The 18,335-nt window shown below is 41.0% G+C and overlaps 1 protein-coding gene across 13 annotated transcripts in view; it reads left to right on the top strand.

The window, feature by feature from the left end:
* Positions 1–5,260: 5,260 nt before the first annotated feature.
* Positions 5,261–18,335, top strand: part of IWS1 (interacts with SUPT6H, CTD assembly factor 1) — a 40,364-nt gene continuing 27,289 nt past the window's right edge. For 6 of the 13 annotated variants that reach the window (XR_012013054.1, XM_072788720.1, XM_072788717.1 and 3 more), the window contains exons 1-2: positions 7,400–7,740; positions 9,401–9,519. Coding sequence is in view for 12 of the 13 variants with exons in the window: in XM_072788720.1 (XP_072644821.1) it covers positions 7,524–7,740; positions 9,401–9,519 (336 nt within the window). In the remaining variant the exon portion in view is untranslated. Of the gene's footprint in view, positions 7,216–7,373; positions 7,741–9,400; positions 9,520–18,335 lie in introns of those variants that run through there. The other 7 variants (XM_072788726.1, XM_072788724.1, XM_072788727.1 and 4 more) reach the window with 3 other exon arrangements.

Genomic DNA, 18,335 nt, shown 5'->3' on the forward strand with positions numbered 1-18,335 from the left:
AAAAAAACCCAAGCCCCAAACCAAACCCAAACCAAACCAAAGACGAAGAATTCTTTTGAAACTTGAATTGTTATTCAGTCACACACATATTGAAGTGGGGCTTTGCTCGGGGCAAGGCATAGGTCCATGGTTTCCTTTTTTTTTTTTTTTTTTTTTTTTGAGATTTTATATATTTATTCATGAGAGACACACAGAGAGAGGCAAGACATAGGCAGAGGGAGAAGCAGGCTCCCAGTGGGGATCCCGATTTGGGACTTGATCCTAGGACCCTGGGGTCATGCCCTGAGCTGAAGGCAGATACTCAACCACTGAGCCACCCAGGCGACCCACATCTATGGTTTCTGTACAAGGTGAAACCACACTGAATCCAAGAAGACATCTTTGCTTTAATCATCTGCATGGAGATGAAGCCCAATCATAACAAACTGACCTGGGTAGCTTCCACACCATGGACAAGTGAAGAGGGGGCACTTCTAGTTTTCAAATTGTGGGCTACCTAGTGGTGAGCTGTATCATTTGATATGACATGACAGAATTAAACAGAATCAAACAGAAGTCATCATGTGGACCAAGAGTAAGGATTATGTGTCATGGCTTATTCCCATCCTCACCCTCAATCACAAAACAGACAACTAGTATGTTTTCTATACTATTTTTCAAAAATTTAAAACATAGTTATAAACAACAACAAATATATGTTATCCCCCCCTTGTCACAAAAGATGAGATACACTAACACTGTTCTGCATTTTGCATTTTTTCACTGAATCCAGCTTAGAAATCTTTTTATATCAGTATACAAGTTTCCTCATATTTTGTTATAGCTATATAACATTGCATTGTACAAATGTATCATAATTTTGTGATCATTCCTATTTGAATATTTAGGTTATTTCTAATATTTTGTGAGTAATGCTGCAATGAATAATTTTGTAGATATGTAATTTGTACATGGTCAAACATATTTGTAGGATACATTTGCTGAACTGAAGTTGGCCCATGTGCTGAGCCAAAGAGCATAAGCATTTGTAATTCTTATAGATATTTCCAAATTGTGTTCTGTAGAGGACTGTACCGATATACTCCCATAGCACCTTATGGGAAGGCCTTTTTCTCTATGGCCTCAACAGCATAATGTTACTGGATTTTCGCAATCTGAGAAGTGAAAAATATCTTAATATTTTAATTTTTCATCTTATTTTAGGGTTAATATTTTTTCATGTATATTAGAGCCTTTAATATTTTCTCTTCTGTGAATTGTCATATTAGTTACCCATTTTTCTGTTATTAATCTTCTTATTGATTTCTCCTGTAGTCTTTTAGGGAGATTAGCTCTTGGTCTCTGAGTTGAAGAAAAATTTCTTTTCCTAATCATTTATATTTTGCCTGGGCTAATGATGTGGTTTTTTTTTTTTGTTTTTGCCATGCACACACTTAAATTTTTATTTCACTACTTTTTTAAAGTTTTTATTTTAATGTAGTCAAATGTTTCAGTTTTTTATGGCTTTTAGCTTTTCAATCTTTGTTGGAAAGTCTTCTCTCCCTATTTACTAAGGGATTATTAAGTTGGGTTTTTGGTATGCTGTTTTAGTTGTTCACATAAAGTTATTCTGTTTATAGTATTCTGTATTTTTTTTCCCACTTAATCAGGATATCCATGTGAGAGCTGAAGATCCACTTGTTATAATTAATGGCCATGTGCTATGCCATGATACTGTTTAGTGATGTTGTTTAGTGATTAATTATCCACTATTAATAGCTTTCAAGTGAGTCACAGCTTTCAGTATTACAAGCAACTGGGTGAGACAAATCTTGCATGTGTCCCAGTGAGTTGTGAGGCTGGGATGTGTGAGACAGAGCTCAGGATGTACCTGTTGCATTCGGTTTTTTTCACTAGCAGAGCCCCCTAGTGGCTCAAGAGCAAGAAGGAGGGTCAGACTTAAGAGACCTGGCTTCTCTGAGATAGAATGATGAAACTAAGGGGCCTTCAAATCTTCTGATTCAACTCTCATTTGATGTACAGGGAAACTGATACTCATAGGAGGCTGGTAGCCTGTCCCAGATCAGCAAGCACAAGAATCCCAGAGCTTGGTCCAGAACCTCGGTCTCTGAGCCCCAGGTTGCAGCTCTGTCAGTGCCAGGCTGTTCCTTATATGGTATGACTTCTCACTCATGGACATGTTTGGCAAGATACAGTGTCTCAAAAGGCTGGCAGAATGAACCTTGCATTCATTTAGGGAACTCAGTGTCTTCAGGTTATTAGGTAAGGGAAAAAGTGATTGGCTGCAAGCCCTTCCTCCCTTCATCTCTTCTCTGTCCCTAGTATCTTTTGTGGGAAAAACAGCCCCTTTTGGGTGCCTCTCCTCCACCGTCAGCTTGGACTGACTGTGCTGGGCCTGGAGTGAGGCATGGGGATTGGAGAGATACCAGTCCTTAAAATGCAAGGCAGCTGAGACTCAGAAAGGCACATCTGTGCTGTTCTAGCATTTCTCTATTGGTGGCCCTAAGGGACAGCCGGTTGGTGAAAAGGCTCTGGGGAAACTCTCCTGGACGTGTATTTGCATTGACAAGCATACTGCTTTAACTAAGACTTTGTTTATTTAATTCAAAAGGTGTTTCCTGTCTCACTAACTACCTTGTTGGCAAAACAAAACAAAACAAAACAAAACAAAAAAACAAAAACAAAAACAAAAAACTACCTTGTTGGCTTCCTGAGTACAAAAACTAGATCTGACAATTCTTTGCAGCCTTCTAGGTCTCAGCACATTGAGGTAAGTTCAGTTGGCTTCTGTCTTTCCATTCTTTAAACTATTGGGACAGTTTAGAAACTTTACGTTAAATTCAAGAATTATCCTCTTGCAATTGCATTGTTTAGCCCAATCACTTTTATGGCTGTTGGTCTTATACCTCTGGTGAAATTATAAGCTCTTTATGGCAGGATTTGTACTGGGTTCCCATCCACTGAATTTCTTCCTGGACTTCTCCCTTATTCATCTTGGCTTATCTACACAGGTATCATCTCACCCACTCTCTTTAGAAGACAGCTTTTTTAAAAATTTATTTTTTATTGGTGTTCAATTTGCCAACACATAGAATAACACCCAGTGCTCATCCCATCAAGTGCCCCCCTCAGTGCCCGTCACCCAGTCACCCCAACCCTCCGCCCCCTTCCCCTTCCACTACCCCTTGTTTGTTTCCCAGAGTTAGGAGTCTCTCATGTTCTGTCTCCCTTTCTGATATTTCCCACTCATTTTCTCTCCTGTCCCCTTTATTTCCTTTCACTATTTTTTATATTCCCCAAATGAATGAGACCATATAATGTTTGTCCTTCTCCGATTGACTTATTTCACTCAGCATAATACCCTCCAGTTCCATCCACGTGGAAGCAAATGGTGGGTATTTGTCGTTTCTAATGGCTGAGTAATATTCCATTGTATACATAAACCACATCTTCTTTATCCATTCATCTTTCGATGGACACCGAGGCTCCTTCCACAGTTTGGCTATTGTGGACATTGCTGCTAGAAACATCGGGGTGCAGGTGTCCCAGCGTTTCATTGCATCTGTATCTTTGGGGTAAATCCCCAGCAGTGCAATTGCTGGGTCAGAGGGCAGATCTATTTTTAACTCTTTGAGGAACCTCCACACAGTTTTCCAGAGTTGCTGCACCAGTTCACATTCCCACCAACAGTGCAGGAGGGTCCCCCTTTCTCCACATCCTCTCCAACATTTGTGGTTTCCTGCCTTGTTAATTTTCCCCATTCTCACTGGTGTGAGGTGGTATCTCATCGTGGTTTTGATTTGTATTTCCCTGATGGCAAGTGATGCGGAGCATTTTCTCATGTGCGTGTTGGCCATGTCTATGTCTTCCTCTGTGAGATTTCTCTTCATGTCTTTTGCCCATTTCATGATTGGATTGTTTGTTTCTTTGGTGTTGAGTTTAAGAAGTTCTTTATAGATCTTGGATACTAGCCCTTTCTCTGATATGTCATTTGCAAATATCCTCTCCCATTCTGTAGGTTGTCTTTTAGTTTTGTTGACTGTTTCTTTTGCTGTGCAAAAGCTTCCTATCTTGATGAAGTCCCAATAGTTCATTTTTGCTTTTGTTTCTTTTGCCTTCGTGGATGTATCTTACAAGAAGTTACTGTGGCTGAGTTCAAAAAGGGTGTTGCCTGTGTTCTCCTCTAGGATTTTGATGGAATCTTGTCTCACATTTAGATCTTTCATCCATTTTGAGTTTATCTTTGTGTATGGTGCAAGAGAGTGGTCTAGTTTCATTCTTCTGCATGTGGATGTCCAATTTTCCCAGCACCATTTATTGAAGAGACTGTCTTTCTTCCAATGGATAGTCTTTCCTCCTTTATTGAATATTAGTTGACCATAAAGTTCAGGGTCCACTTCTGGGTTCTCTATTCTGTTCCATTGATCTATGTGTCTGTTTTTGTGCCAGTACCACACGGTCTTGATGACCACAGCTTTGTAGTACAACCTGAAATCTGGCATTGTGATGCCCCCAGATACAGTTTTCTTTTTTAAAATTCCCCTGGCTATTCGGGGTCTTTTCTGATTCCACACAAATCTTAAGATAATTTGTTAACTCTCTTAAGAAAGTCCATGGTATTTTGATAGGGATTGCATTAAACGTGTAAATTTCCCTGGGTAACACTGACATTTTCACAATATTAATTCTTCCAATCCATGAGCATGGAATATTTTTCCATCTCTTTGTAAGAAGACAGTTTTTTTTAATAAAAGATTTTATTTATTCATGAGAGACACAGAGAGAGAAGCAGAGACATAGGCAGAGGGAGAAGTAGGCTCTCCTTGTAGGGAGCCCAACGCGGGACTCAATCCCTGGACCCAGGATCACATCCTGAGCCGAAGGCAGACGTTCAACCGCTGAGCCACCCAGGTATCCCTAGAAGACAGCTTAGATCCTGGGGTCTCCTCTATCAAATGAAGGGAAGTTAATTTTTTAATTTTACACCTTTGGTTTCCAACACTATTAATTCCGTTATAATTCTTGTAACAGCCTGAGAAAATGTCATTCCCACAATAGGGGGCAGACTTAGATTTCAAAGCGGTTTCTATTACACAGGGGAAGGAATGAACTCTCTTACAAGAAAATAAGAATTTCTAGAGAGAAACCACCCCTCTCCCTTCCCATGCCCATTTCTGGAGCCTAGAACTAGGTTCTGCCAGCATATTCTGACTGGCTAACAAAGGTCGCAGGGAATATTAAAGCAAGGATGTGTCTTTTTTTAAAATTTTTAATTTATTTATGATAGTCACAGAGAGAGAGAGAGAGAGAGAGAGAGAGAGGCAGAGACATAGGCAGAGGGAGAGGCAGGCTCCATGCACCGGGAGCCTGATGTGGGATTCCATCCAGAGTCTCTAGGATCGTGCCCTGGGCCAAAGGCAGGCGCCAAACCGCTGCGCCACCCAGGGATCCCAGGATGTGTCTTGACTAATGGCACTTCGAGAATTTTCAGCAGTGATGGTATCCGAGAATCCACATCTCTCAAGCCCAAGGTAGGTAGGTGGTGGACTTTCAAGGGAACCAAATGAGGACTTCCAACAGGCTAGACATACCTAGAAATTCAGTCTATGCTTTGCTAACAAAAGGCCCAATGTATGCAGGTCTACACACTCTGGGGAATCTTTGCTTACCTCTACTGGCCCTCGTCTAATCAAAAGGCAAGATCGTTCTCCACTTTGTCTAAGACAAAAGCAAACACGTAAGGAAATGGATTTTATTTGGACTGTAATAGGGAGAGCACTGCAGATATGAAGATCAGAGCATCCACGCAGGTTGTTTTGCCTTAGATCTTCACAGGGAGGAAAGCGGGATGATTAATAGTTGGGATTGATTTGCAATCAGAAACTTCAGCCAGTCAGGGGAACAGAAAATGTTTATGTCTGAGTCTGGCTAGTTTCAGTGGGGAGGGCAGACTTCTAATCTCAGCCAATCATTCGAGAAACAAAGAACAAGAAGCTGCAGTCTGAGGGGCCCCTAGGAGCAGGCTCAGACAAAAAGGTCTTTGCTTGGCCTCCTCACTAGTTAACAACAGGGTCATGACAAAGTGGAGGAGAGTTTTAGCTAAGCCATAGACAGAAGGGTGGTTCTTTACACAAAGCTCTTCAAAGATCACGGACAGGTCAAGAGGCTTCTTAACCACTGCTGTTTGTAAAGTTTGACAATTCTTTCATGAGGGGCCCTTTGGAAGCAAAAACTTGTGCTCCGTATTATTGACCAAATGGCTTCGTAAGTCATTATTATTTTTAAGTAGGCTCCATGCCCGGCACGGAGTCCAACGTGGGGCTTGGACTCACAACCCTGGCATCAAGATCTGAGCCGAAACAGTCCAAGGCTTCACGGACCGAGCCACACAGGCGCCTCAAGTTGTTATTTTTAAAAGATTAAAAAGGAAGAAAAATGCCTCGAAAGGAGGCCCTTTCAATCAGGCCAGTTAGGAACGCAGCACAACTGCCGAGGCTTCAAACTACAAGTCCCAGGGAGCAGTGCGCCACGTCCTTCCCACAGTAAGGGCGGGAATCAAGCGCCGGCCCGCGTGACGGGAACCACCCTTAATTTGCCGGACAAGGCAAGTGTAATTGTAGCGGGTGTTCACTTTTCCAGAAACATAACTCAGAGGATCCTCAAACAAGGCGCACGGGCAGAGAGCCGGTAAAGTGACAGCATCATCTCCGCGGACAACGGCGCTACTCCGTACTCCAGTTACTCCACGGGACTGCAACTCACTGAAGCGGCAGCGCCCGCTCCACTTGCCCAGGACCCTCTTTTCCGGCCACGCGGTGCGTCATTCCCGTTGCGTCTTCTCATTGGCCAGATGATAGGGGACGGCGCCTGCGCGCTGCATTCCTTTGAGGGCCGTGGGCAGACGCCATTTTGGCCCCAGAGGTGCTTCTGGGAAGTAGAGCGCCGGTGCACACGCCAGCCAGCCTGCCAGGTACGGCCTCTTGTGTGGGGGCTTTCAGGTGGAAGCGTTTGCACCTGCTGCTGCTGCTGCTGCTGCTGTCTCACTCTCCGCACTCTGGAGGTCCTCTGGTGGAGCGGGAGCCTCTGAACATCGGGCCGCGCCATCGGGGGTCACACCGCCAGGAAGGAGGTGACGGGGGCGGCGCGGGGCGCGGACACTCTCCGCCAAGAGCCCGCCTGCCATGGATTCGGAATATTACAGCGGCGACCAGTCAGGTGGGGCAGGGACGTGGGGGCCGGGGCTGGGGGCGGGGCAGTTGTTGGGCTGGGCTGGGCTGGGGCGCTCGCCGTGGCGCGGCCGGGGAGGGGGCCCCCGGAGAACCGCCCCCGGCCCCGGCCCCCGCCCCCGCCCCCCGCCCCGGCCGGGCCGGGCCGGGCGGGGCCGGGCCCGTTGCGGATTGTGAGGCCGGGAGCCCGCCGACCCGCCACGGCCCGGAGGTAGAACCTTGCAGCGGGGAGCCTAGACGGCGGCCGTCTTCTGAGCCAGCCGGGGGTTTGCTCGAACTGGGGAGCCGCTTCTCTGTATGGAGCGCTGCTGTGTGCAGTCCCGGGAAGGTCTCCCCGTTACGGGATTTTTCCTGGAATTGCGAGTGTTTTGCGAGCATTCCAGGAAGCGGCTTAGTGGGCGCTTAGTGGGTGCGGGATCTTTCCTGGACTTCTCACGCGGCGTCAGAGCCGCTCTGATTTCTCCTGCAACAGCAGTTCCCGAGTACAGAAAAGGCAGGACCCTGTTTGGGTGGTGTAAGTATTTTAGAGGAAGGCGCGTGCCCTCGGCACTTCCTGGTGATTTTGTGCCTTTCTTTTCCCTCGAGACCTTTCCTTTTCCTCCCTGAAGTTTGACCTTGTTTCCTGTTACTCCGTAAATACTGGACACCCCCTTCCCAACACTGGAGTGGGCTCCGGAGATACAGGGGCGTGTCAGGCGGGGCCTAGTCGGGAGAACCTTGGGTCTCCTTTCACTCTGCCTCTGTCAGGGGCGCCTACATGCCCGAATGTTGATCTCTTTTCTGCTTGGGGTTCACTTCCATTCGCTCTACGTGACAGCGAACAGGGACGACTTACAAAATGCCTTTCCAGGCACGCACTGCTGTTTTGCTAAAATGTTTGCCTGATGTTTTCAAAATAGTTTATATTTCTTTCTGAGTTACTATTTTTAAAATAAGTAATCATATGTAATTACGTCTATGAGTTAAGTGCTAGAAGACTTGAAAAAATAAGGTTCTTGACTTTTCGTTCTTTTAGCCGTTTTTTAATATTTACCTCCATATTCTTAATTTATGAACTTTCTTGTTGCATCATTTTTAGGCGTTCCATAGTGATTCCCTATTGTGCTAGGAGAGGATTTTCGCCTCTTGTGTGCCTTTTTCTCCCCCATACTCTCACTACTGCAGCAAATTATTTGTAACTTGTATAATCTTTACTTCTTAGCTAAGTAGAGTTGCTCGTTACTATGATAGCGATTTCATTCTTAAACAGCTTTTCCGTCTTCTATAGTCAACTCCTTCATTTAAAAAATTTTGTTTATTATTTTTTAAATGTTTTCTTTATTTGTTCATGAGAGACACAGAGAGGCAGAGATGTAGGCAGAGGGAGAAGCAGGGTCCTTGCGGGGAGCCCAGTGCGGGACTCGATCCTGGGACCCCGGGACCACGCCCTGAGCTGAAGGCAGACACCTAACCTCTGAGCCACCCAGGTGTCCCAAAATTTTGTGTGTTCTTATTAAACTTTTAACCAAGTCTTCCCATAACCTCCAACAGCCTAAATCCCTCTCACAATACAATTTTACTTTATAATTTTAAATTACCGGTTGAAGGTAGGTAGCAAATCGTTTTTGCCATTTTGTAATAGTACAGTATATGCTTTACTTCAAGGAGTTTATACTATTTTTGTACTGTAGTTCCTTGTGCTCTTCATTCATAAACAGATATTTACTGTACTATACCAGGCAGTGTTCTGGGCTCCAGGGATTCAGCAGTGAACCAGAATCCTTGGTCTTTTGGCCCTTTCATTCAAGTGAGGAAAGACCCACATTAAACCAAATAACTTGGTAAGTTATGTAGTACATTAGAAGGTGGTAAGTAAGTGCTGTGGAGAGAATAGACATAAAGTTGAAATAGTTAAAGAGTACACTATTATTTAGAGGTTGTTGACTTGGTCCTTAGTGATGTTTCTTAAGCTTCACATTTCTTTATGATGTATTTTTTGCTGCCACAATACGTGTTCTGATTGTTGGTATTTATATAAGCATTATACTGTTGTCTTATCCACAACATTAGCATCATTAGTCATGTTTCATCAGTGGTAACCTTTGCTCATACATTATTCTTGATTCATTGTGTTCATTTCGGTTGTAGATGTCATCCATCTTACACCTTAAGTGGGTTTTTGTTTTATTTTTAAGCAGATGATGGTGGCGCTACCCCAGTACAGGATGAACGGGATTCAGGGTCAGACGTTGAGGATGATGTAAATGAGCAGCACTCTGGATCAGACACTGGAAGTGTAGAACGTCATTCAGAGGTATTGGCTAAACAACATCTTTGGGGAGGCTTTTCCCTTGCATTCTGTGAGACCTGTTTTACTTAGGAGTTGTAGAGATCCTGTCACATGGTGTAGGCTTCCAACCCTGGGAGTAAAGGATTTTTTTTTTTTTTTTTTTTAAGAGTGTATTTATTTATTCATGAGAGGCACAGAGAGAGAGAGGCAGAGACATAGGCAGAAGGATCAAGCCCAGTGCAGGACTCCATCCCAGGATCCCGGGATCACTCCCCAGCCAAAGGCAGATGGTCAACTACTGATCCACCCAAGTGCCCCAGGAGTGAAGGATTTTAAGTTAATAGAGAACTGCTTTAAAAATAAACAGAGATAGTCTGCTTTCATAGAAAACCACAGGGAAAGAATTTCTGATTGGGTCCTTCTTCAGATAGTAGGCAGTTTTCAGATGTGCATATTGATTCAGAAAATAGGCCAGGCCCTTTGTTTGATATTTGAGTGGCCTCCCCATTCCCAGAAGGATGTTTGCAAGCTGAAAAAATATCAATTGAAATAGAAAGTTATGAGGGTTATCACCTATCAGAATTCTTATCAGGATTTAAAACTAATTTGCTTCCCTGGTTACACAGTTTATACTACACATTGTTAACAAAATAAAATTGGGACCTTTTTCAATAAGTCAGCTATACATTTTTGGCAAACACAAACTGAAACCCATAGGGATGATAAAGTGACCGGATTTTCTTTTAAGAAGTTCATGTGTCGCATGTTTTGCTTAGTTACACAGGAACAGAAAATTATCCCGTTTTAAGTAGGAGATACAATTACTAGAAGTTGTATTATTGAATCTGTCCTTTGACATGTCATTAGTATATTTAGGTCGCCAACAAGTATTTATTGCACACCTGCTATGTGTCAGGTTCTTTTGAACTATCTGGGACTAAATGAGGCTTCACTATACCAAAATGCTTCTCTTGGATTTATTTTTCAGTAAAGGGGAAAAAGACATTAATCAGTATTCATTTTTTTAAAAAAATTGTGTAGTTTGTTAGGAGGTGATAAGTGCTGTGGAGAAAGAAGAAAGTTAAAAAGGATGAAGGGTACCAGAATAGAGGGCAAGTTTTGTTGTTAAATAGGGAGTGACATGTAACCTTTATTAAGAAAGTGGCTTTCAATCAAGGCATGAAGATAGGTAAAAGAATAACCATGTGGCTATATAGAGGAACACAAACACATACACTCCAGGCAAAGACCCTAAGGTGTGGGTGTGCTTGATGTCTTCAAGGAGCCAGTGCAGCAAGAGGGGAGGCTAAATGAACTGGGAGAAAGGCTTATCTTTTAGTTATTTTGATGTCACTCAGTTTTTTCTATGCTCATAAGTATTTAGACTAAATTCTAGTAATGTATTATTCAACAGGTAAAAATTACTTGCTAATGTAACCATTTTGACGGTTTATTTAGTGTGTAGGGCTTTATTAAAGTTGTGGCTTTGGAAAATAGCATAAAAAGATTGACTCTAGGCTTCATGTGTCAGTTGTAAATTTAATGTAGCCTTAATTTTAAGCATCTTCAACTACTTTTTTGTAATGAAGTAGATTCTAAATAAATGTGCATGCTAAAAATTTGGAAACTATTAAAAGCTTAAAGAACATTAAAATCAACATAACTGCTATCACAGAAATGACTTAACTTTTTTTTTTTAGAAATGACTTTAACTTTATATTATGCATTTTTACTTTCTCATGTATGTTACATTTTAAGTTACTTGAGATTTTACTGTATATATTTTGTATCTATATAGTATTTTTTTAATCTATTCACTTAAGGTTATACCTAAGAATTTTTCTGTTATTAAAGATTTTCACTAAGCATAATTTTAAGGCTTACACACTATTTCATAAAATGGATGTACCATCAGTTGTTCGACACTTTCCTAATTGTTAACCTTTAGAGTGCCTAGGTATTAAAAATAAAATCTGCTGTGAACATATTTTTGTAGATAGTTCCTTCCAGGAGGGTTATCTGATTTTTTTGAATTACTAGTGTGTAATTCAGTTTGAGAATGCCAATTTTACCGTTAGTAAGTGTTGCTCTGCATTAATGCTCTTTTGGCTATCTAAAATGGCTTCTCAAGAGAAATTTTGTATTTTCCCATGAAAAATATTTCCTAGAAGGTAAGGTAATTGGATGTTAAAAGACTATGGTTGGTTGTATTAAATTGAATAGTACTGATGACAGGCCCAAAACCTAAGAAATGAATATTGGTTTCCTATTGCTACCATAACAATTTGACACAGTCTGGTGGCTTAAAACAAAAGAGATTTATTATCTTATAGTTCTGGAGATCAGAAGTCTAATGGATCTCACTGGGTTAAAATCATTCTATTAACCAGGGCCATGTTCCTTCTGTAAGGGAGAATCCATTTCCTTGCCTTCTCCAGCTCTGTAGATCACTTGGATTCATTAGCCCGTGATTCCTTCACCATCAAAACCAGCACCATAGCATCTTCAAATCTCTCTAACCTCTGCAGTCACATCTCCATCTCTTACTCTGACCTTCTCGCCTCCCTCTTATAAGGACCCTTGTAGTTATTTGGGCCTACTCAGTTAATCCAGTATGGTCTTTTTATCTCAGGTTTCTTAATTGCATGTGCACAGTCCCTTTTGCATGTAAAGTAGCACTCACAAGTTCTGGGGATTAGGATGTAGACATCTTTTAGAGAGGCATTATTTTGCTCCAACAGGATGGTATTCAAAACATCGTTCTCCAATAATGATACTGAGAAAAAGATTTCTCCCATTTACATTTTAGAGTTTAGGCTGGTTTCTAAAAAAATTCATTTCACTTAGAGTATTCATTCTGCGTGTATTTGTTTAGATCTCTAAGGAAAGTTTTGAAAAAACTTAAAAATATGAAAAAATACTAAAAGTTAAGTAATGGTGCTTTCCTGGCCCATATTGGAGCCTGAGACAAAAGAAAAAATCAGTAATACCCTATTTTTAAAATCTTGGTATTTTGTTCATTACAGATTTTTCTACATCATCTGATCTCGAAGATTATCGCTTGTCTCTTTTTTTTTTTTAAGATTTTATTTATTTGTGAGAGACACAGAAAGAGGGAGGCAGAGACACAGGCAAAGAGCAGAGGAATAAGCAAGACTCCCATGCAGGGAGCCTGATGTGGGTCTTGATCATAGGACCCCGGGATCACACCCTGAGATGAAGGCAGATGCTCCACTGCTGAGCCACCCAGGCTCAGCCACCCACTTGTCTTTTTTTAAAAACCACTTTATTGATATAAACTTACATATCATATAATTCACCCATACAAAATACGCAGTTCAGTAGTCTTTAGTATATTCACAGTAGTGCAACTGTCACCATAGTGAATTTTAGAACACTTAAATCGCTTCAAAAAGAAACCCTTTACTGTTACCTGCTTCACCTCCCCTGTAGCCCCCAATCCTTCCCTGTCCTAGACATTCTGAATGAGTGGAGTTATATAATATGTGGTCTTTTGTGACTGGTTCTTTCGCTTAATATTTTCAAGGCATATCCATTGGAAACCATGTATGTTGGATATATGTATATACCATACCCGTATATGTTGTGGCATGTATCAGTACTTTTTTTTTGTGGTAATACTCCATTATGTAGATAAACCACATTTGTTTATCCATTTGTTATTTGATGGACATTTACATTTTTATCTTTTGGCTATTATAAGAAATGCTTCTATAAACATTTACATAGAAGTTTTGTGTGGACATAATGTTATTTCTGTCGGGTATGTTCCTAGAAGTGGAATTACTGGGTCTTACAGTAACTTTATCTTATTTATTTGAGGAACTCTTAGGCTGTTTTAGTGACTGTACCATTTCACATTCCTACCAGTAATGTATGAAGGTTCTGATGTTTCTATATTCTTGCCAACTCTTGTTATTACCTCTTTTTTTTTTTAATAATTTTATTTATTTATGATAGTCACACACACACAGAGAGAGAGAGAGAGAGAGGCAGAGACACAGGCAGAGGGAGAAGCAGGCTCCATGCACCGGGAGCCCGACGTGGGATTCGATCCCAGGTCTCCAGAATCGCGCCCTGGGCCAAAGGCAGGCGCTAAACCGCTGCGCCACCCAGGGATCCCTACCTCTTTGATTATAGACATCTTAGTTGGTTATGCAGTAGTTTCTTGTTATGTTTCTTTTTTTTAAAGAATTTTTAAATTTATTTTTTCATGAGAGACCCAGAGAGAGAGAGAGGCAGAGACACACAGGCAGAGGGAGAAGCAGGCTACATGCAGGGAGCCTGACGTGGGACTTGTTCCCGGGTCTCTAGGACCATGCCCTGGGCTGAAGGTGGCACTAAACCACTGAGCCACCCGGGCTGCCCCCCTTGTTACGGTTTTGATTTACATTTCCCTGATGAGTAATGATGTTCGGTATATTTATGTGGGTATTGGCCATTTGTGTAACTTCTTGGTGAAATGTCCATTCAGATCCCTTGTTCATTTTTTTTTTAAGATTTTATTTATTTATTCATGAGAGACACACAGAGAGAGGCAGGGACACAGGCAGAGGGAGAAGCAGGCTCCACTCAGGGAGCCCCATGTGGAAGTCAATCCCGAGACTCCAGGATCACGCCCTGGGCTGAAGGCAGGCGCTAAATGCTGAGCCACCCAGGGATCCCCCTTGTTCATTTTTCTTTTTTTTTTTTTTTTTTTTTTTAAATTTTATTTATTTATGATAGTCACACAGAGAGAGAGAGAGGCAGAGACACAGGCAGAGGGAGAAGCAGGCTCCATGCACCGGGAGCCCGACGTGGGATTCGATCCCGGGTCTCCAGGATCGCGCCCCGGGCCAAAGGCAGGCGCTAAACCGCTGCGCCACCCAGGGATCCCTTGTTCATTTTTCAATTGGGTAATTTGTCTTAATGAGTTGTGAGAGTTCTTTTTTTTTTTTTTTTTTTGAGTTTTTTTTTTTTTTAATTCTTTAAATAGTACGTATACAAGTCTCTTATCAGATGACTGATGTGCAAATATTTTTTCCTATTACGTGGGTTATCTTTTCACTGTGGTGTGCTTTGACACTCAAACGTTTCTAATTTTAATGAAGTTCAGTTTATGTTTTTTTTTTTTCGTTTTGTTTGTGCTTTTTGTGGCATGTCTAAGAATTCTTTGCCAAATCCAAGGACATGAAGATTTACCTCCCTGTGTTTTATTTTAAACATTTTATAATTTTAGCTCTTATATTTAGATGTTTGGTTGATTTTTTATTTTTTAATTTACTTATTAGAGATAGCAAGAGAGAACATGAGCTGGGAGTCGGGAGGGAGGGAAGGAGAGCTCCTGATGAGCAGGGAGCTTGATGGCGGTTCAGTCCTAGGACCCTGGAATCATGACCAGAGCCGAAAGCAGACACTTAATCGACTTAACCACCCAGGAGCCCCTAGATCTTTGGTTCATTTTGAGTCAATTTTTGTATATACTGTGAGGTAAGGGTCCAGTTCTGTTCTTTGTATGTGGATATCTAGTTATCTTTGTATGTGGATATCTAGTTATCTCAGTAATCTCTCAAGAGATTGTTCTTTCCTCATTGGATGGTCTTGGCCCCTTGTCAAAAATCACTTGGCCATGGATGTAGTAACAGTTTATCTTTGGTTCTAATTCATTGGTATCTGTGTTTGTACTTAACCAGTGCCATAGTACCTTGAATAAGTTTTGCTGTCAAGGAATGCGAGTGCTACTTTGTCCTTTTCTGATACTGTTGTGTCTCTTCTGGGTTCCTTGCAATTACCTATGTATTTTAGATTCAGCTTGACATTGCGAAGCTACTGATGCATGAATATAGGGTGTTCATTTATTTGGGTCTTCAGTTTCTTTCAACATTGCACTGTAATTTTCAGTGTACAAGTACTACATTTAAAAAAATTTATTCCTAAGTTTGTTTTTCTCAATTCTTAGTGAGTGGAATTGTTTTATTAATTTCATATTCAGATTGTTACCACTTTTCCTATTCTAACTGATTGCATTGTGGTCTGAGAACATGCTTTGTACAAGATCTATCCTTTTAAATTTATTGAGGTTTGTTTTGTGGCCTAGTATATGGTCTGTTCTGGAGAATGTTTCATGTGCACTTGAGAAGAATGTATAATCTATCTTTGAATCCACAGTGTGTCTGTCTCCTGTAGTCAACATATAGTTGGATATATTTTTTTTAATCTTGTTTTTTGTCTCTTTTGGAGTGGGGAGGGGCAGAGGGAGAGGGAGAGAGAATCTTAAGCCGACTTGATGCCCAGCGTGGAGCCAAATGCATGGCTCAATCTCACAACCCTGAGATCATGACCTGAGCTGAAATCAAGAGTCAGATGCTTAACTAACTGAGCACCCAGGTGTTCCTCCAGTTTCTGTCTCTTGATTGACTTAATCCATTCACAATCTAATGTTTTTTGATAGAGGTATAGCCTGCCATTTTACTGTCTGTTTTCTATATAGTCTTACATCTTTTTATTTTATTTTATTTTATTTTTAATTTATTTATTTATGATAGTCACACAGAGAGAGAGAGAGGCAGAGACATAGGCAGAGGGAGAAGCAGGCTCCATGCACCGGGAGCCCGACGTGGGACTCGATCCCGGGTCTCCAGGATCGCGCCCTGGGCCAAAGGCAGGCGCTAAACTGCTGCGCCACCCAGGGATCCCAGTCTTACATCTTTTTAAAAACACATTATCTCACCTATTTATCCTTTTTTTTTTATTTTGATGAGTACGTTTAAGTTCTACAATAGTGATTTCATTGCAAGATAGTGTCATCAACTACAGTCACCATATTCTATATTAGATCCCCAGATCATATTCACCTTAGAGCTGAAAGTTTGTATCCTTTTACCTAATACCTTTTATCCTTTTACCTCCCCATTCCACCTGCTCCCGAACCTTTGAGAACTATTCCCCTACTGTCTCTCTGAGTTTGACCTTTTGTTTTTTAATTTTTATTTACGATTTCACATACAAGGATACCATGCAGTGTTTATCTTTCTCTAAATTCACTTAGCAAAATGCCTTCAAGGTCCACCCATGTTGTCGCAAACGGCAGGATTGTGGCCAAATATCCCATTGTGTATATATATTCATATCACGTTTTATCTGTTCATTTGTTAATGAATGTTTAGGTTGTATCCATATTTTGACTCATGAATAATGTGGCAGTAAATGTGGTAGGGCAGATACCTGTTTAATATCTTGTTTTCATTTTCTTTATACATATATGCCCAGAAGTGAAATTGCTGGATCATGTGGTGGTTCTATTTTAGATTTTTTGAGGAACCACCATACTATTTTCCATTCCATAGCACCAAATTTATATTCCCATCAGCATTGCCTATATGTTCTTTTTTTCTCCATATCCTTGCCAGGACTTGTTATGTCTTGTCTTTCTATGACACTCATTATACTAGGTGTGAAGTGACATATCTTTGTGGTTTTAATGTGCATTTCCTTGATCATGAGTAATGTTGAACATCTTTTCATGTACCTGTTAACCATTTGTATGTCATTTTTAAAATATATATATATATATATTTTTTAAGATTTTATTTATTTATGAGAGACACAGGGAGAGGGTGAGGGAGAGAGGCAGAGACGCAGGCAGAGGGAGAAGCAGGCTCTGTGCAGGGAGCCCAACATGGGGCTCGATCCTGGGTCTCCAGGATCAGGCCCTGGGCCGAAGGCTGTGCTAAACCGCTGAGCCACCTGGGCTGCCCCCCAAAAATATATCTATTTACTTCTTCTGCCTATTTTTTAATGGACTGGGTACTCTTTGCTGTTGAGTTGTGTAATTCTTTGTATGTATCAGATATATTTTTTGTTTGTTTGTTTTTAAGTAGACTCTGTGCCCAACATGGGGCTTGAATTCACAGCCCCACAAGAGTCACTTCACCTACTCAGGCAGCCAGGCATCCCTTACACATGTCTTTTGCGCTTATTTAAGTTGAAATTTGTGTGTGTTGTAAGATAGGGAGGGTCCATTTTTCCTCCTTTACGTGTGGCTATCCAGTTTTCCCAACACCGTTTATTAAAGAGACTTTCCTTATCTATTATATCTTGGTGTCTTTGTCATATATTAATTAGTCATATATGTGTGGGTTTATTGCTGGGCTCTCCATTCTGTTCTGCTAATCTTTGTGTCTGTTTTTATGCCCAAACCATACTGTTTTGATTACTGTAACTTTGTAATTTGAAATGAAGGAGTGTGACATCTCTAGCTTTGTTCTTTCTCAAGATATTTTGGCTGTTTGGGTTCTTTTGTGGTTCCTTACAAATTTGAGGATTGATTGCTCTATTTCTGTGAAAACCATCTTGGCAGTTTTGACAGAGATTGCATTGAGTCTGTAGATTGCTTTGGGTAGTATGGACAGTTCCTCAAATCTGTGAACACAGAGTATCTTTCCATTTATTTTTGTCTTCAGTTTCTTTCATCAGTATCTTATGGTTCTCAGTGTACAGCTCTTTACCTCTTTGGTTAAATTTATTCCTAGGTATTTTATTTTTTTGATGTGTAATTAATGAGATTTTTTCTCTTTTTGAGGTTTTTGTTGTTAGTGTATAAAATGCAACAGGTTTTTGTATATTGATTTTGTATCTATTTATTTTTGTCACTTGTGGCTAGGACTTCCACCACTGTGTTGAATAAAAGTGTTGAGAATGGGCATCCTTGTGTTCCTGATTGTAGGGGAAAAGTTTTGAGCTCTCCATGTTGCCTAGGATGTCAACAGATGGGTTTGTCATATATGGCTTTAATACGCTGAAACACATTCCCTCTTTACCAGTTTGGTGAGAGTTTTTAT

This window comes from Canis lupus, chromosome 20, assembly GCF_048164855.1.
Source record: "Canis lupus baileyi chromosome 20, mCanLup2.hap1, whole genome shotgun sequence".
Taxonomy (NCBI): Eukaryota; Metazoa; Chordata; class Mammalia; order Carnivora; family Canidae; genus Canis; species Canis lupus.